The sequence below is a fragment of the Corvus cornix genome, chromosome 13 (genome assembly GCF_000738735.6).
Source record: "Corvus cornix cornix isolate S_Up_H32 chromosome 13, ASM73873v5, whole genome shotgun sequence".
NCBI lineage: Eukaryota > Metazoa > Chordata > Aves > Passeriformes > Corvidae > Corvus > Corvus cornix.
In genome coordinates, this window is record NC_046343.1 from 14,572,399 (window position 1) to 14,592,391 (window position 19,993).

Consider the following 19,993-nt stretch of genomic DNA (forward strand, 5'->3'; position numbering starts at 1 on the left):
GGCTCCTGGTACCCTCTGGAGAAGCCACGCTGAGCAGAGGCTGCGCAGAGCTGACAGTCCCCCTTCCCCAGAGCTGGGCTTGGATTAGCTGCTCGAGTCCCAACCTGTCAGAGCAGCCTGGGACCCAGCTCGGGGAGCTGCCCTGAGCCAGCAGCCCTTTGGAGCCGGCCGAGTGCTGGGGCTGCGGGAGGTGCCTGCGGGAGGGTGTTTTGCTCTGGTCCTCACTGAGCCATCAGACTGGTCACCCAGCTGTCATTGGTGTCCCTCCCATGCCAGAGCATGAAGCTTCCTGAAGCTCTCCTCAAATCCACCCCTCCAGCACTGTCTCGGTCCCACCATGCCAAACCTGAGGTGCTGGGAAATGGTGCTGTGGGGAGCTGAAGGGGGTCGTGGGGGGCCTGTGTCTGCTGAGCTAGGGTCTCACACGTGGGGTGGTCCCCATCCCAGCTCCTGGGCATGAATTAAAGTCCTTTGCCTTTGGGAGAGCAGGAAGGGACCCTGAAATGCCTTGCACTCACAGGATTGAAACCTGAGGTCTCTGAAAGGAGAAGGGACACCGCGACAGTACAAAAGCCATGTGAATGTAGCATTCCCCATGTCCCTCTGAGGCCAAAGGTGGGAGCCCAGACATCCCTGGCTGCTCCTGGCCGGTTTCACTCGGTCCATCAGCATCCCCTGGAAGCTGTTGTCACTGCAGTCCCTGAAGCAAGAGCACAGCAGGGCTGGCAGAAAGGCAGACCTTTACATGAGGCGTAGGCATGCTGTCAGCTGGGTAAACTCGGGAAAAATGCACGCGGGGGTTATGTGCCTCTGGGCATCAGGGCAGGAAACCAGCCCTGTCCATGAGAGAATGCAGAAGACTTCCCTGCTGGGAAGTATCCAGAAGCAGTAAGTGATACTTGCTGCATCAAGTGGGATTCTTGTCTATCAAGAGCGTGGTCAGACCCAGCATCCCAGCCTCCCTCAGCCTGGTGGTCCTCCCTGGCTGCTTTTTGTGTCTGTCACGAGTCCCCATGTGTCACTGAAGCCTTTCCCTGTTCCTCCCTGCTGGAGTTGCCCTGCTAACAGAGTTGGCTGCTTGAAGACTCATCAGGGCTGAAATTATTTATTCCTCAGCCATTTATTGCAAATGAACCATTGGAAGGCTTTCAAAAGCCATCTTCTCTTGACCTAAGTTCAGCTGAATGTTTTAGCAGCATCAGCTTTACATAACACGCCAGTAGAGGGGAATTCTGGGGAAATAAAGTTTATGTTGATAAACAATCCTTGCTGACCAGGATCTCCCTCTCAAAGTTGTCTGGTTATTCAGAGGATCACTGAGGGAGCTGGGAATTGCAAGCCAGCTGCCCCAGAAAAATGTGATGACTTGCATGTTTACTCTGAGTGTCTGATAAAATCCCAAAATATCTTATGACAGCAGGTAATTCTTTGCCAACATTTAGATTTCAGTGAAATGCCTTGATAGAGCCCTAGCACCCCAAATTAATTCCAGTTGGTGAGGACAGGAGAGCATCACATGGGCTGAGGACTGGGTGGGGAGGACCATGAACAATGGATTAGGATAAACAGCAGTGTGTCGAATTGTCAGGGGAGTGAAGGAGAGCACAGCCTTGGGAGCTGAAGCTGTGCCAGTCGCTGCCCTCCATGGTGACTGCACAGAGTTAACCTCTGAAAGGTCTCCTCGGGACCCTGCAGCAATTCCAGGGACTCCCTGAGGGCTCTTATGAAGTGGGATCTGTTCATTGTCAGTCACCTGGGAATGTTCTTCTCAGAATATCCTTTGTGGGGCAGGGCTGCCGTGTGATCCTGTCTGAGGTGTCCATTCAGCTTTTGTTCGTGCTCACAAAGACGCTCCCAGTTAATTAGCTGATACTTTGTCCAGGCATTTATTTACCACCAAATTATAAAGGGAGGGGCACAAGTTGAAAAATGGGGTGAAAAGCATAAAGTAGGCTGTGCTTGACTGTGATGTTCCATCTTCATGATGCCCTGGCTTAGGGTGAGAGCCGGGTAATTGCTGGTGTGGGTCCTTGCTGAAAAGCAGATCTGGGATGGATCCTTCCTCTACGTGTGCAGGGATCCTGTAACTACAAAATCTGGGATGAATTCCTCTTCTGTACAGGTACAGGGGTCCTGCAACTACAAACAGCATCATCTAGGTGAGCAGAAAGGCTTTCTTCTCATGGTGTTTCAGGCTTGGCCATAGCATGGAGGGGCTGCCACTGCAGGGACAGGCAGGGCAGGAGGGTGACGAGCAGTCGCCTTTCATGGGGTGTGAGTGGAAGCTCAGTTTCTACATCCTGCAGCCAGGGGGAAAGTGTGACCCCACGGCCTCAAAGCAGCACTGAAGTGTCCCTGAGCTGTGTGGGACAGTGGAGCTCCTGATGGTCCACCCCAAATTGGCAGAAAATCAGAAGAGCAGCACCAATATTCAGGTGTGTGCCTGAGAGGGTGATTCAGGCCCTCTGGATTTCATGGAGACAAGGCTGCTGGGAGATCTTCAGTGAGATGTGGGAGGTAGCCAGCATCTCCAGAAATGACAGGAGGATGAGACTGGGGCTTAAGAGTGATATTCGAGGTTTTCAAGATCATTGATTTTGCAAAGGAAAAAAAAAAAATCTTCAGCCTCACAGCCAAGATTGAGACAGGAAGGACAAAGAGGAGTGATTTTGGTTTCCTGTGGTTGGTGGCAGCTGGCATGGGCAAGGAGAACAGAAAGAAGGGGCAGTGTAAAGGACAGGACAAAAGGAGGGATGGATTACATCTTTGGAATGATAGAACATAATTTTTGCCCTTGGGGACCAGGAGACACTCACAGGTCTCAGTAGCTGCCAGTGTGACTGGGTTCCCCAGCCCCTGCTAAGCAGAGCCCTGCGGTGACAGGGGGAATCAACTGCTGCCCACTGGTGAGATTGTGAGGTTGGGATCAGCTATGTCCTAGAAGCCATCCAGGTCCTGGGGTGCCCTGCCGGATGCAGTGTGGATGTGTAGCACAGCTTGGTTGTGTGCCTGGATCCTGGTGAGTTGGATGGATGTCGCAGATCTCCCCTTGGGGCAGAGATGTGGTCTGCTCCATTTCTGAGCGGTTCTTCCAAGCTTATTCTTGTAATCCTGTGATTTGTTGTCCCCCTGAACCCTGTCTTTGGACCTTTCCACGTTAGTTCTGTAGACCCAAAGGTCTATCCAGGCTTTTCCAGGGCAGATCCTCAGCACCACTGTACCTTCTACAGATTCATCAGAAACATGCGTGGACAGAGCATTTCCTATGAAAATGTTCCCCAGAAGAGGAGATTCCACTCTTTCCATCAGGTTTTCATAGTGTTCCTCAGGCCCCTGTACATCCCTTTTTGGGTTCCAGGTGGTTGCATTCCTCTGCATGGAGCTGCTCAAGGGTGGCTCAGGGAGTTGGGGAAGGAGGGGCAGTGGGAGTGCAGAAGTGAAGGAGCAGCTCTGGAGGAATTTTGCTTTAGCACAGGGTCTGAGTGGAGACCCTTCTTACCTGTCCAGCTCCACGGCCTTCTTACTTTTCCTTGTTACTCCTGCCTGGAGATGAGCACCATCCACGCTTACAACACAGGATGAAACCTGCATTGTGCCCTATCTTTTCCCAGGTCTTCCTTAGATCCCAAACTCCTTCCGCTTGTTGTCACTGCTGCTTAAAATTGGCATTTGTGGTGGCATCCAGAGGTCCTGGCTGCGGCATTGTTCCCCTTGTGCTATTCACAGCACAGAGTCATAACAAGAGCCAGTCCCTGCCCCAAATATATTGAGTGGGATCTTTGAGAGAGGAAATGGAAGCACAGAGAAGGGATGTGAATTGTCCCACTTTACGCAACATTTCTGGGATAAAACCCAGCACTATTAATAGCTTTTTGCTCAACAACCATCTTTTGTTCAGAACTCTGGTTTTCACCTTAAGTTGTTTGTGTTGTGCAGGAGCTGCTGCCCAGTTTGGCGAAATTTCCCGTTTTGTAACCTAAAGCTAGACATGAAGCAGGTCAAATAAACCCGTGTCCAGTTTGAACTCGGAATAGTTTCCCTGCTTGGGCCACCACCATGTTGCCTATTGTCTCCTCTTTGCCCACGTTTTGCTGCTGCATCGTTGTTCTTTGTTTTTCAATCACTTGTGTTCTGCAATAGCTCCTAGAAAATGACACCTTCCTGTGCTGCTCTTCCCTAAATCCTTCTGTGAAGTGGCTGGACAGCCAGCAAGGGTTGGCTCTCATCACAAAGTCAAATTTGCTTTGCCTTCTTTCTCATTTGTTGCCTATGAATATTCTATAAAGTGATCTTTCTGCCAGAGAAATGTTTGTGGAAACAGAAACTGTTGATTAAATTTTAACGAAGAGTCACAGGAAGCAAATTTTAAAATTGCAACTGTATGTTTGTGATAATAAGAGCTCCGTCATTGCTGTCAGGGACTAGAATTGATGCAGGCCACAAAATCTCTTCATCCAACTAAAATGAGCCAGAGTTTCTTGATTCCATTTTTTTTTTAAACACAAGCCACAAACTGCTCATGAGCAATTTACAAGCCAAAAATTAGCCAGGATGGCTTTCCAGAGAATAGTTCTGAAGAATATCGCAATAAGCAATATTCAAATATAAAACGAGGGAAAATAAGGATAAAAAAATTAATCAGGAAGAGCTGACATCCTGGAGACTCCTGGCAGCTGTAAATCAGCTTGGTTGGGGGGACATTTCAGTGGAAGCCACCCATCGCTGTGCTCCAGTGGGGGTCCGGAGCTACTCAGAACAATGCTGGGAAGCCGCACTCTGGACAAGGCAGGAGACACGCTGTGTTAGTGTCTCCACTGGGCAGTGCCCAGAGTCCCAGCCGGAATTTACGGCTCGCTGCTTCCCTGCAGCCCACGGACGAGGGTGGCCCTTCTCCGCAGGGCCCGGGCGCTCCCTGGGCCGGGCTGGGGATCTCTGCACGCTGTGGTCTCCCCCGTGCAGGGTCTCAGCCGGTGGGGACGGATCCGACGCCGCGCCCATCGCTCCAGCAGTGGCACAGCCCCGGGGTGGGCACTGGGACAGTGTTACAGTGCAGGGTGGTAATTCCATCCACACTTGGTGGGATTTGGGCTCCTGTGAATCTGGCTGCCGTGGAAAAGCTGTCTCAGGGATGATGTTTAGTTTCTTTCCTGTGTTTGGATGAAAACCAGACCTGCGGTCACTTCTGGTACCAGCGCTTTAAGGCCTTTCTTCAACCAACAGCAAAACTTTTAATCTTTCTAATATAACATTACAGAGAACAAACAAGTCTCTAATGCAAGCCCTGGGGTCTCTTGTGGGGAGATCCTGATAAAAACAGGGCTTTCTGTTTTGGAAATACCCTCTGGTGGATTTGTCTCTCACCAGAGACAATGGTGAACTTTCAAAGTAGGCAGAGACATGGGAAAAAAAATATTGTAATTAAGACTGCAAGTGGTTGGCTTTTGTCACGGAATGCTAGGGAATATTATTTTATAGGTTAAAAATTAAACATGTCCACCTCAGTATTAGAGGCTTCTCACTGAATTTATTTATCCAGATATTAAAGTGCTTTCTTCTGTGAATCCCTGCTTTGTGTGGTGTTTCACCTGGTTGTGTGTGAAACATCAGGATGTTCTCTGGCCCAGGACTTCCTGGCAAGTTGAAATACCAAAAAAATTTTGCCAGCTGGGCTGTCACATCTGACCTTCACTTGACCTCTGCCTGCCCTGGATTAACATCTTGTAACTGATCCCAAGTTCCTCTTATTCTTCCCTACTTGCTGAAGTTAAGCATGTTTGAAAACACTTGTTAAAGCTGCCTCTCACAGCTAGGTCTGCTGGGGCAGGGAAGGAGGCAGATTCTCTGCTGGGACAGTGCTGGTGTGGGCTCGGGCAACCAGTCCCTCTGCAGCCAGGTGTTCTGTAGTGACTGCTCCTCCTGACCTCATTAGCTAGCCCCCTCTGGGGTCCTCATTCTATTTAAACACAATACATTGAGAGAGGAAGAAAGAGGTCTCCCGAAGTGCTGTGCTGGCTGAGTGCAGCCCTGGTGCTTTGCTCGTACACCGGGCTGTGATGGGCACGGGGCTGGGCAGGGAGGGACAGGTTTGTGTGGAAAACCCGGCACCTCGCTCAGATTTGGTCACGTCCACCTGCTTGCGGTGGCCCATGTGCTGATTTACCTGAAGGACTTGGTGAGTGTGTTTGGGGCTGTGCTGTACCCACATACTGCAGTGGATCCTGTTTTTGCAGGTTCACCTGAGTCACAGAATCAGCACAGAATCCCAGAAGAGTTTGGGTTGGGAGGGACCTTAAAGACCATCTCGTTCAAACCCCCCCTGCCATGGGTGGGGACACCTTCCACTAGCCCAGGCTGCTCCAAGCCCTGTGCAGCTTGGCCTTGGACACGGCCAGGGATGGAGCAGCCACAGCTTCTCTGGGCACCCTGTGCCAGGGCCTCCCAGGGAAGGATTTCTCCCTGCAATGCTCCCACCAGTCTGTGATGGTCTGTGTGCTGTCCTCCCCTCCTTGGGAGAGCCCAGGTGGTGCAGGCAGTCCCTGTGAGAGGAATTTCAGCTCCCCTTTGACTGAGCTCTTCTCCCCTGTGTTTTAAACCAACAGTCCTGTGATTGATAAAGCTGTAAAACATCCGGTAGGGTTTTTTTCATCCTTTTCTAGAACCAATAATATTCCACTAATGGTCATCTGCATCTGCAAATTCTTCCCTGTAATCTGAAAGCTTTTAGCCTTTAGCTTTGCCATGACGTAAGGGGTCTCTATATGTGGTTTCATGTACAGATTTCATCATAAACATTTAACAAAATGAGGTTTTTTTCTGCTAAGCTAGATTGTTTTGTCTCCTGGGGTGAATTTTTCAATCACTTTCCTTTGGTGATTGAAAGATGATGGATGCCAGCCGGGTCTTTACCAGGGTTCTAGGGCAAGTAATTTGTGCTTAGTGCTCAGTGACTGGAACAAAGGATTAATGTATTTTAAAGTTTTGGATGCTTGGGGTAATTTCTTTGTTGGCTGGATCTGGACTGGCAGTCCACAGAGTATGGGTGGGCAATTTTTCTAGCTGACTGTGAAGATAGAGATAAAGCTATATTTTATGAATTGCTGTTTCCAAGGTCATCTGGAAATTGAGCAGTTCATAAAACATATCTTTGTTCAAAGATATATTTGATTATATAAAATATGATCCCAGAATCAATTGGGTACAAACAAGATGTTGCCTTTAGGGTTGAAAACACATTGTTAGAGGCATGAAGAGCAGAAATTGTCGCTGCTGTCTTTGTGTGGCTATTGTTTTTGGTCTTAATAGGAACAGAATGAATGACATTTTTCCACCAGGCCACTTATGCTCAACTATACCTCCAGGACAACTTCCTGGCCAAAAATATTCAAAACAAACAAACACAATAGCAATTCTACTCCAATTACATTGTTTGCAAACCAGCTAGCATTCATAGAGTACTAGGTTTGGCAAATCCAAGCACTTCAGCCCCTGGATTTTAATATTTGATACTTGCATGTGAATTTCTTGGAGCTGTTGTGCTCTTCAGGTGAGTGTTTGTGTAGCCACGTGCGTGGGCGCCTCCAGCATTGGGACAAAAGCACAGCCCAGTTGTCTTAACAATTGGGGTATTGGGAAGACATCCTTGCCCAGTGGCCAGATGCTCATTGATTTCAATGGAGCTGAGATTTCAGCCTCGGGCTCTGGACCAGATCATACACCAATTTCAAAACTTTCACTGGAAAGAAGAATAACTGGATTTTTAAGTGTGGGAAAGAAAGAGGAGGAGGAATTTATCAGTTGCTCTTAAATATAAGTGGAGCCAGGATTTGTAAGAGGAGGGTGAAATTTCTGGCATTGTGGCACCATTTCATAGACTCATAGAACCATGAAGGCTGGAAAAGACCTCTAAGATCCCATGGTTTGAGCTGCCAGAGGGATCCTATAGAGAGAAAACCTAGATCAACAAACCTGCTTATAACTTTCCAGTCAATTTCCTTTGGTGATGGGAATGGCCATGAAAATAGAAATTGTTGTAACTCACAATTTAAATATATATTTTTTTCTAATTTTTTTTTAAATAGTGCTGTAGATTGGTGGTGTAGTCAGTTCTCCTCCCTGAGAGGGAAGGCCACAGGAACTTAGTTAAAGGAAAAGAAATTTGTATGTTAGGGAAAGTATGGGACATGTAGGGAGGAGTAATACATTTGTTCTGGCTCCAGAAAAGTGGTTTCCACACTTCATTCCAACCCCAAATCCACAGATCTCAGACTCTTCAGCATCTTCACACTTCCACTCATCTGTGTCCTTTCCACCAGGGTCTGTTCTGAGTGAGTCAGCTGGGTGGGTGTCCTCAGCAGACCCTCTGGGACCTGGAGCAGTGGCTCCTGCACTGCCACACCTGTGTCTCCAGCTCCCAAGGTGGCACCTCTCCCAGGAACACAGAGATGAGCCTCTGACTCCTGCTGCCATAACTCCATGGGAGAGGCACGGCAGCAAGGACATCTCCCAGGTCCTTGGAGAGCTTTGGGTTATTAACCCTTGCTGTTCCCTGCAGTTACTGCACAGGTGGACTCTCGGACAGTGGACGTGAGGTGCAAATGTCCCAAGTGAGCCACATGGTCTAGTGCTGGCTCCTACAGTGGAGTCCCTGCCCTCTGAGGGTGGGGAGGCCCTGGCACAGGGTGCCCAGAGAAGCTGTGGCTGCCCCATCCCTGGCAGTGTCCAAGGTCAGGTTGGACAGGGCTTGGAGCAACTTGGGCTAGTGGAAGGTGTCCCTGCCCTTGCTAGGGGGTGAAATGAGATGAGCTTTAAGGTCCTTTCCAACCCAAACCATTCTATGGTTCCATGACTCTAGGATCACTGCTCATGGAGAAACATGCCAATTTGTTAATTAAAAGGTTGAATAGTGGTTACAGCAAAATGCTGCCCCTTGGAAATTTAAATTTGTCATTGTTGTTTATCTGTCATGTACCCCTGCCTGATGATAATTTTTTGCTTTTTCTTTTATACCCCTGTTGTACCTTTTTTACAACTTCTGTGTTTTTAGTACTTTTGGCTACATTCTTGGACTTGTTTGTCAAGCTGAGAGACTCAACATTTTAGAAGCTTCGTAGCTGGGGATCAGTGTGCCCCAGACCCCAAGGTCCTCTCCAGAACACATTCTGTAAACCAAGATAGAACCATCCAGGGGAAGGTTCCTTGGGGAGGGGGGGGCTCAATCGAGCCTCTCATTGGAGAATTTTTGATAGATATGCTAATTAGTAAAACCTATAATGTTATACCAGATCTTTTGGGGGTGTGCATTGCAGTGTGCATTTTGGTGCATTTGACCTGGACGTGTGCACTTAAAGATCTTTAACCTAAATCCCAAGGTAAAATCCCTTTTCCCCTTCTAACTGTGTTTGGCTCTTGATTTTAAGACCAGGAAAAGGCATCACTGACACACCAAGATCTGAGACAGTGGCTGCAAAGACTGCCATGAGAATGTCTGGCCCTGAAACACAAGCTGCCTGAAGCATAAAGCATATTACAGATACTATATTATGTTTAATATTCTGGGTTTGGAGCCTGTAGTTAGGCACTGGGGGTAGAGGCTGGTGTGGGGCGATGTGTCAGTGTGACACCAAGGTTCTGTCCCGCAGGCCCTGGGCTGTGTGTGGTCTGTGGACGTTGTGTCCATCCATGCAATAAAGCCAGGGTTGTTCTACAGCTTCCCTCAAACCCAGCCTTGTTACCTCCAGGGGTGTTGGAGGGTCACAGACCCTGAGGAGTCCTTCTGACACGGCCACCAAGGAGCTGACTCCCCTCAGAGTCCCGGCTGCAGACGCCACAGCCTGCCTGGGTGCACAGCAGGGACTGCCTTTTGCCCTCCCCATAAAAACCTAAAAAAAGGAAGACAAATACTGAGTGTGTTGTGAGGCTTTTTCCAAGCAGATCCCGTGTTTCCATTCCGTCTGGCAGGAGGGAGCTTTCCTCAGAGTAGGTCCCTCCTCTGACAGGTTGGCATTTGCAGCCAGCATTGAAACAAAGAGTCCAAGGGGTCAGGAGCTGCTGCTGCTGCTGAGCTTCAGGTTTGTCTCCTTGTCAAATAAAGGCCAAACTAAACCCAAGGCAAAGGAGCATCACCTCTGATTAAAACAGTGGAGCCAGCAAACACACCAGAGGCTGTGGGACTGCATCAGCCAAGAAGTGAGATGTATCACAGGGGGGAGCACGCTGACCCCCAAGACGTGTCTGGTGTCCCAACCTGCATGGTGATGTGCCAGGAACACGTCCTCTCTTTGCAGTAGAGATGACAGAAACGGGAAAAATTCCTTTCGGTTAGGGGTTGCCATCTTGGCAAATGTTTGTGATTGGATTTGGAGCAGGTTGAGGCTGCAAAACATTTCCTATGGAAAGATGAATTCTGGAATTTTCCATCTTAAAGAATGTTTAAATACTCCCACTGAGGCACCCAATGTAAAAAGGGTGGTCTGTGCAGGCAGTGGGATTTTGAACAGCAAAGTGGTGGGGACTCTCCAGAAGGGGCTTAGGGAACAGCAGCCTTTGAGACCTGGCTCGGGTGGGTATCATGCCTCCAGATCTTGTCCTTCAGTGAGGCCTGGAAGCCTCAAGGACTGTGCCTGGAGCATCCTTTGAGTGTCTGGGTTCCTCTGTTGAGAGCTGGGAGCTCAGACTCACAGAGACACTGCTGGATCTGCATCTTCTCCACCCCAGCACAACAGCCCAGTGGAAGCCCTGGCATCGACGTGGAAGGGCTGTCCTGAGAACAATGGCTTGGGCAGGCTGAGGAACACAGCCCCTTTCCAAGAGATCACCTGTGCACCTTCCTTCCCTCCCCGTTCTGGCAGAGGAGGGGTGTCCTGACCTGAGGACAGTCGGGTGGGTGCCATGTGTGGAAAGCCATGGCTCTGATGCAGGCACGTCAAGGATCACCTGTGAGTTTGTAGGTCTTCACTCTCCTTGCACCTCCCCCATCCCTAAGTTGCCTTCTTCCTCAGCTGCTCAGAGAGACACAGAAGGCTCCTGTCCTCCCAGGCCTCCAGATCCACCTACCTAAACACTTTGCCAGCCTCTGTGTGCCAGGCAGCGTGGGGGAGCCTCCCGTGGCTCACACTGCAGCCCTTGGAGGAGGCCAGGAAGAGAAGTCCCATCTCCTCATGACCTCAGTTGTCCAGAGATCCCAGATGTGTCCGTGGTCCCCACGGCTTGGGAAGCAGCATCTGTGGCTGGTATTGCTGGCTGTTCCAGAGCTCATGGAGCACCTTTCCCAGGATGGCTGCTCCTGCTTTTTGCTGCTGAGGGGTTGTTTATGTAGGATGCTCTGTGGGTGGGATGTGGTTTTGTCACCGCTCCATTGTTGGACTCTGTTTGGGCTCTCTGCCCGTGGATGATTGATGATGTTTTGAGTTGAGGCTCTGAGGTGCTTGCAGGCATACTGCAGGTACCAGAAGGAAAAGAGGTGTTGTTATCATCAAGGTACTTCAGTGTTATATCAAGTGTAATCAGAAGTGAATTAATTAAAGCGGTGTGTACACGTAAGGCCTTTTATGGAGGATGTTCAAACAGCTCGTATGGTGTAGTTTAGAGCTCAGTGTTTCAGACTTTTGTAACCCTCTCCTCTCCATGAGTAGGCAGCAGATGCCAGGACTGCTGTCAGAGGACAAACCTCTCCTGCAGAGGTCTTTTTGTCAAACATGGCTCTTAAAACAAGTCAGGAAATCCTGTGCATTCATCGATCCTGGCTCCAGCGTTTTTCAGGGTTAATTTTTACAGCTCACACAACTAGTGTAGGATGGGATCTAACGGTTGCTTAGGTTTCATCTGACCTTGGAGTGAGCAAAAATCTGTAGAAAATTTGTATTTATTGTTGGTCTCAGCTCTACTAGGATTAAATATCGTTTTTGCAGCATGACATACCCTTGACATGGGTGTCTCTTAGAAAAATTGCCTGGAATCTGGCTCTTCTGCCCAACACCTCAGGCACTGTGAGGCTGGTGGTACTTCACCCCATGGAGAGGAGACAGTAACTTGGATGGAGGAGGGGTTGACAGAATTGCAAGGTGACCAGAGATACAGATCCTAAGCCGTAGCTTCAGTCTGACAAGCAGAGCCAAAACTCTTCTCCCTGTTTTGGTGACCTTGGGGGCTGAGCTGGGGGTGTTGCCAGTCCAGCTGTGGAGGAGACCACAGCTGGCAGGGCTGTTCCATGGGAACCAGACAGTGAGGAGCTGAAACTGCAGCTTCAGCTCAGCCTGCTCCAGGGTGATGGGTGGCTTGGGTGGCCCTGGGCCCGTATTTTGGCTCTGACAGGAGCTGGACTGGTCCCATCTGAGCAGCAGAAACCTGTGTGGAGGAGGCTGGGAAGCTGGGAATTGATGGAAACATAAGGAATTAGACCTGGACCCTGCTTGGTATACATCTAAAGCTGTTAGCCCAGGACAGTGTGCAATTTTGATATGTCCGAAGCAAGTGACTTTGTTTTCCCAGTGTGCTGGAAAAAGTATCAAACAAGGAGGAGATTAAAATGACCCCAAATGCTCAGAGGCCTAAGAAAGGGGGCACTTAAAACCCTCTGATCTTTTTCAACTAAACTCATGCTTTTCTGAGCTGCAACACTGTGATTTGGACAGGGCAGAGATGGGAAATGGGTCAAAAGCTGAAAACTGACCAAAATGTAAAACTTTGACATACTCCAGTATTAGCACTTCGTGTGCTGCTCCGGTCTCTCAAGCTGCTTTAGTTTACTGCTGGAGAAGGTTGAAAGGTGATTCAGTCATAGTTTACAAGTACCTAAAAAGGGAAGGGGTTTCTGGTTGCTAGATGGGATTCATATTTACCAGAGAAAGGCAGAGATCTCTTGGCTGGAAGCCAAAGTTAGAGAAGTTCAGACTATGAATAAGAGCTGCAGTTTAAACAATACGAGTAAAAACCAGAGGAAAGTCTTTGGCTGGAATTAAGCAGAGTCAGCAGCAGCTAATGGCTCTAAATGAAGATTTCTGTGTTTTTCTGAAAGATGCAGGAATTATGAGGTGAGGCTTTCCAGCCCAGAGCAGCCCTGCCCAGAGATCAAGGCCAGGCTTCCCCTTTGCCCAGAGCAAGGCTCTGGATGCTGTTTCCCAGGCTTGGGGCTCTGCCTGCTCTTCCCACGCTGCTGTCCGAGCACAAGCCCTGCTGCAGTGCAGCAGAAAGGGCACAGATGTGCTGGGTGTCAGGGAGCACAGCTCTGCCTCTTTGGGCACAGCCCTTTTCCCAGACACACTCCAGAATACCTCTGGATTGGATTCCCCTTTCGCTGCTCTGTCTGATTCAGCTGGGGAATTGCAGTCCATGGAGTCCGTGCAGTGTGGCCTGGAGCTGAATACACTGTCTCTTTCCCTCCTGTAGTGAGACACCAAAAACATGTAGACTGGGGTGGAAAGATGTTCTCCTCCCTTTTTCTGGGCAGGGCTCTCTGCTGGAGGGGTGGGATGCAGTGTGTGAGTGTCAGCTCTTTGGGTTTTTTGGATCTGCCTGCCTAACAATGTCCTGGAATCATCACTGGTGGCATGTGCAGAGTTTTAGGTGAGATGTGATTCATGTTGGTGGGGAGATCGTGGAAATTTTCTTGCTTGTTCTTGGCCCTCTGCTCCCACAGGCTCCAGGTTTCTGGGGTTTGCCCGGCTCTCACCAGCATGTTGGTGGAGAGGGGCAGGGCTGACACCCCTTTCTCCCAGGACATGCTGCCTGCTTCATAATTCTGCCGACCACCAGGCTGGAAAGGCAATGAAGCAGGTGCAGCCATGCCAAGGTCAGGACCTTCCCTGTATTTAAGGTGTATGGATGATGTTGGTGTGGGACAGGGTGACCTCGGGGTACGACAGGAGCCAACTGACACACACATTCAGACAGAATAAATATTTGAGAGTCTATTTCTCTATTCCCCAAAATGACCCCTATAAAAGCAAGGTCCTGTTTACCTTCCTGGCTCTCTGTGCAGTGTTCTGAGAAGAGAGCAGCTCTCTTCTCCCTTCGTTGCCTTCCAGCTCTTCTGGGCAACCCATTTCCAGGCAAGGATCAGGGATATGGGCGTCACAAAACCCATGACACCTTGGATTTTCACAGAAGTCCTAAAATTTGGTGAAAGCTGAGATCATTTCTGGTCAGAAGTCACTGTTTCTGCCAAAGCACAGTGACCTGGGAAGCAGGGAGAGATGTCAGTGCACAGCCTGCAGCAACTGCCTGCAGGTGACCCAGTGCTTTCGTGCTGTCCCTGTCCCATTAGAATCATGGAATGGTTTGGGTTGGATTGACCTTAAAAAACCTTAAAACTCATCTCATTCCAACCCCCTGCCATGGTCAGGGACACCTTCCACTAGCCCAGGTTGCTCCAAGCCCCGTCCAACCTGGCCTGGAACACTCCAGGGATGGGGCAGCCACAGCTCCTCTGGGCAGCAGCTGGAAGGTCTGATGTGCCTGGGACCAGCCCTGCCACGTTACCCACCCAGAGCCCTTTCAGTCACTGTGAGCTTTGCTTGGCTAACTCCTGTCACCCTGAGCTGTTCCATTTCTATGCATGTTGGGATCCTTTTGATTAAAGACAATTTAGCTTCTCATTCCCATGAGGAATTTGAGAATCCTGAGAGCTTCCTATCACAGGAGCATATTCCTGATGCTCGCTGTGCTTTTTATTATTTCATGTAAGATCCCTTTTGGTGAGAACAATCTTTAAATAGTACCAACCTACGATAGGTTAGCTTGGCATGAAGAACCAGAGGAGACGTATAAAGGTCTGTAAAACAGTGATTGCTCTGATGAAACACATCCAGTCCCTCCTCCTTTGAGTGCACTGCCATATCGCAAGATCAGAATGCACAAGGCAATTAGAAGGTGGTTTGTTCATATTAGAAAGAGGAAATTCTCTATCTGTAACACATCTCAAACAAGGGAGAACCATTGGTACCAATACTCTTAAGGCAAAACCAGCAAGTTGCTGTTTCCTTTTTTTAAGGTTAACACTGAGAAAGAAAAAAGGAGCTAGAAGAGTGCAGAGCTGTCAGTTGAAAGAAAAATTGCAAGCCTGCTAATCCTTTCTTGTCAGGTTTAATATAAAGCCTGGCAGAGATTGATAAGAAGTGTCTCCCTCTCTGTCTGATGTTCCAGGTGCATGGTAAAAATCACCTCTCCGAAGCACCCACATGTAGAGCCAGGCTCCAGATGGGAAAGGCTGCTGGCCAGCCTGACACTGCTGGCATAAAACCATTTAAAATACCTATATTCTCCCACTTTTCTTCTTGCAGCCTGAAGTATGGCTGTCCCTCCCCTTCTCACCCCTTACACATGCAGGTTTTTCTTGCAGCCCCTCTCGGTGCTCTGCTGATATTGTGCTGAACAAGGTCTTTGCCTCAGGCATGGAGCATCTGGGGCACAGGGACCTGTGCTCCCTGTGACCTGCCTCTGCTCCATCTGCAGTGAAACATTCTGGCTGGGGCTGGTGGGGCTGTGGGATTGGCAGCACGCCCGTGGAAGCCACAGAGGTCGTGTAGGTGTTGGTAATCTGAAGCAGCAATGGCAAAGAGCAGGGGAAAATAGTCTCTGAAGAGCTTGAGCTCCTGTGTGGCGGGAAAGCCTGAAGAGCTCAGCAGAGCTCTGCAGGGACAGGAGACACAGGGGTCCTGCCTGCGTGGGGAGGGCTGCCATGGAACCATCAAATCTGGTCAGGTGGAGCCTCCAGAGCTCCCTCTGTTCCCCCCGTTTCCGACTCCATGCTCCTTCCCTTTGTGCTGCTTTCCCTGGGCAGCCCCTCTCCATCACCACATGGCAGTGGGGGCAGCAGGAGCTTTGCCCAGGGGATGGGGCTCGGGGGGCTCCTGCTGCGTGTGCACAGCTCTGAAAGGGGCAGGTTTCACAGCGTCTCCTTTCTCTTTTCGTAGCTGTTCCTCCCAAACTGAAGAAACTGAAAAGCCCAAATGTTCATGTGGGTGAGAAGATCTCCCTGAAATGTGAGGCGACTGCTGGAAACCCTCAGCCGTCCTACAAATGGTTTAAAGATGGCAAAGAGCTGAAGAAGAGCAAAGACATCCGGATCAAGTATGGGAATGGGAAGTAAGTATGACACGGGGCTGCTCTGCCTCTGCTCACTCAGCATCTGGGGCCATCTGGCTGCAGGTGCTGCTGTGCTCCCCAAGTCACTGCTGAGCAGCACTGAGGGGCTCCCTCAGAGCCACAGGCCCATGCTCAGCCCTGTTACCATGCTCGGGAGAGCGAGCAAGATCCCCAGTGTCCTCACAGAGTAGTGGGGAGAGGAGCAGGGCTTGCACAGGGCAGATGTTGGGTTTGTAGATGAGGCTCTCCTGGGGTCAGGGAGGCATTGGATACCTGAGACAGGTGTCCTGTGGTGGGGGGAGACAAGGCTTTCCCTGGTAGCTGTGGGCTGGGTGTGGGCAGCTCAGGTTGCCTGGGGTGACTCCTGCTCTGTGATTAGAGGGTTGGATGCAGAAGGTTCCCAAACCCAGCTGTCACCCCATCACTCACCAGCGGGGCTGTGAGTTTGCCCTCTCCTGAATTTAGGCGGACACAGAACCATCTAAGGCCACTGCGAGGCTCACAGAATGACAGAGTAGTTCGGGCTGGAAGGGACCTCTGGAGATCATCCAGTCCAACCCCCCTGCCAAGGCAGGGGCACCTGGGGCAGGTTACATGGGAAGTGTCCGGGTGGGTTTGGAATGTCTCCAGAGAGGGGGACTCCACAACCTCCAGGAGCAGCTGTTCCAGTGCTCTGCCACCTTAACGTAATGAAGTTCTTCCTTGTGTTGAGATGGAAGTTTTCATGGTTTAGCTTATGGCCATTACTCCTTGTCCTGTCGCTGGGCACCACTGAAAAGAGTCTGGAACCATCCTCTGACACCCCTTGGAGGTAGTTATATGCATTAATGAGATCCCCTCTCAGTCTTCTCTCCTCCATGCTGAGCAGGGCTGAGATGCAAGAGTACATCACAACACTGATCAGGGGCCACAGTCACCTGCAGAGACCTTGTCCCATGCAAATCCTTTCATCTCTCCACCCAGGGCAAGCTCTATCACATCTGCCCCAAAGTCCCCACCCAGCAAAGCTCTCGGGTGAGTGTCACCCTCAGGCAGCTCCTTCAGGCACCCAGGGGCCAAGATAAGGGGTTCTCACTTGGAAGTGGTTTAAATGGATCCACGTTGATATTTCTCAAGGCTCAATATTTACTTGTGATGTATCTTAAAATTATTCCATAATCGTGACTGTGCTTACATTCATACATCCTGACCTAGCCAGCAACAGTCAGCTTGCAACTTCCTGACCCCTTGGAAAATTTGATGGTAATTCTTTGCTAACATATGTTCTGGGTGTGTGAGGAAAGCTCATTATGGACTTGATAGAGCAGCAATTTTTAAAATTAAAAACCACTACCAATCAGTTAGAAAAATCAGTCAGTGCTTGAATGGGGTGTTGCCAATTGCTCTAATTTAACTTCAGTTTGGTTCCAGAGTCACACCCAAGATGGATGACCTCCTTTGTCATAATTTGAGGACTCGTGGCTATTTTGGGAGAAGGCAGAGAGGTGGTCAGTGGAAACACCAGCAGATCCAGAATAACTGGGTGCCGTCTGCTCTGGAAGGATTGTCTGGGCTCACAGGCAGCAGAGGTCGGACAGAGCTGTGCCTGCCTCACTCCTCTGCTGCCCTCAGTGGTTTTTGTGGCCCTTGTCAGTCTCCTGGCCCTGGTTCTTTAGCAATGGGTGCTAGGGCTGGGATACCCTGGAGAAATGTCTGCACCACGCTGTGTAGCCAGGCGTGGGAATCCTGCCTGTCCACCCCTGCGGGCTGACGGGTGTTGGGAAGCAATTCCCCTCAGAGCCAGAGAGCAACCGGCCCCAGACTGGACACCCAGCTGGGGAGGGATCCCCTCACAGCCCTCCCCTGCCGTGCTCCCAGACATCCCAGTCCTTCCTCGCCTCCTGGCACTCGTGTCCAGCGTGAAGCTGTGACAGGCTGGCATCCCAGCCCCGGCGGTGCAGGGGGAACACGCAGTCCCTGGGGGGGGGACACGCAGTCCCTGGGCCAGGGACAGAAACGTGTGGAAGGAGCTTGGCCCCCTTTCCTCAGGACACTGCTGTCAAGTCATAATTTTGCATTTACCAGTTGCCACGGCAACATGTTGCCTCTCCAGGGAGAGGCCAAAGATGTGTGGTGCTGGAAGGGCTTCCCACTGGCAAAAGAAGTCCAAGAATAAACATTTTAAAGGAAGCTGAGCACCTGCCTCCTCCAGCGTCTGAGACTCCCTCAGCAGCAAAGGTGTGAGCCCAAAGCATCCCCAGAATCGCTTCCCCTCCCAGCTTCTGCTCCCGGCTGCCATTAAAACGTGCCTGTCTTGTGCTGGGACCAGGCTATGGAGACTGGACTCAAGCAGCTGTTGAGCAGGGACAAAAGGAGATGGCCTCAAGCTGTGCCAAGGAGGGCTTGGATGTTAGGAAAAAACTTCTTCACTGAAATGGTGGTCAGGCATTGGAACAGGCAGGGAAGTGGTGGAAGGGTTCAAAAAATGTGTAGACGTGGCACGTGGGGACACAGTTTATTGGTGGCCTTGGCAGTGCTGGGGGAATGGTTGGACTTGATGATCTCAGAGGGCTTTTCCAGCCTAAACAATTCTGCTGCTCTGTGGGACAGTTCTGAGATAATCACCCCTCAGTGAGCATTTGCCCCTCGTTAAGCAGTGCAGGAACACTTCTCCGAGAGGATCCGGATGGGTCTGTGCACACCCACTCTGGCATTCCCACCTTTGTCCCCTCCACCGGCATTGCTGGGCCCCAGTGCTGAAAACACCGCAAGGCAGAGTGGCCACTGGCATTGGACCTGCCTCCCTCTGGTCTTGACTGCATGGAACAAACATTAAAAACTGCTCAGAGCAGGCTGAGGGTTGAGGGAGCCCTCATGACTTTGATGTCTTCATTATGCAGCTGGTGGGGCCAAGTTTAGTGGAGCGACATGTGATATGGGTGTAGGTCATTACTTCCAGCGTGTTGGGAGAGGTCTCCAGGGAAGGATAAGCATCCTGAACTGTAAATCTCTGAAAGGACATCTTATTCTATAATGATTATTTTAAGAATAATGGGATTTATACATCTGTCTCCACTTAGAGATAACACTGGTCTCCAGATAATCCTCTGCGCTTCCTTGCAGTTCAGAGCGGGGATTTCAGAGGGCCAGAAACGGAGCACTGGGGAGGGACCTTCACAGGGAAAGTACACAAGGCAAAAAGCTTCTCAGGCTGTGCAGGAGCTGCCCAGGTGCACAGGATCATTTCTTTAGAAAGACCCAAAGTTAGAGTTTCCTGCTGGAGCCAGGCGAAAGGAGCCCTCCAGCAAAGTGATGTCCATAGTGTTTCCCTTGGCCCTGTGAGATCCTGGCAGAGCTGGGCACTGCTGAAATCTGTCTCCAGCTCTGAGATCTTTAGCATGCAGAGGGTTAGGATGGGAGACAAGAACATGGTTTCCCTCTGTGACTCATTCCTGGCTTTCCTCCCCACGTGTTTAAAGAGCCCTGAGGTCTCTAACTAGAAATTGTGACTGAAGCACTTTTTTTTTGTGATCAAGTTTTCGTCTGATCTCTAGAATAGGGGATCCCTTTGAAAATAAGGGATGTATATGTTGTAAGGAAGAGAGGAGCACTCAAGTGCATGTCAGCTCTTCAGCTTTTCCATCAATCATTTTCCCTCTTCTTTTTAAACTTACCCGCAAAACTTCTGGTGCCATCAGGTAAAGGAGTCAGGTTTTTTTCAATGAATATTTGCTGGAGGGAAGGGAATAATTCTGATTACTCCTTTCTGAACTTCATGTTCCATCTGTAATTAGTGACAGGCTGGGGCAAGCCTGGCTTGCACAAAGGGGAAACCTCTCTTTAAGGTGGAAAAAATTATTGGCTGGAATTTTATCTCCGTCTCAATTTAAATAAAACACAATTGATGGGGAACCCAGAGAAATTACCCAGAAAG

General features: G+C 50.0%; 1 protein-coding gene across 4 annotated transcripts in view; it reads left to right on the top strand.

Annotated features, from left to right (window-relative positions):
* Positions 1-19,993, top strand: part of NRG2 (neuregulin 2) — a 156,250-nt gene that overhangs the window by 83,385 nt on the left and 52,872 nt on the right. For all 4 annotated transcript variants that reach the window (XM_039559363.1, XM_039559364.1, XM_039559361.1 and 1 more), the window contains exon 2: positions 15,909-16,080. In XM_039559363.1, coding sequence (XP_039415297.1) covers positions 15,909-16,080 — 172 coding nt within the window. The remainder of the gene's footprint in view (positions 1-15,908; positions 16,081-19,993) is intronic.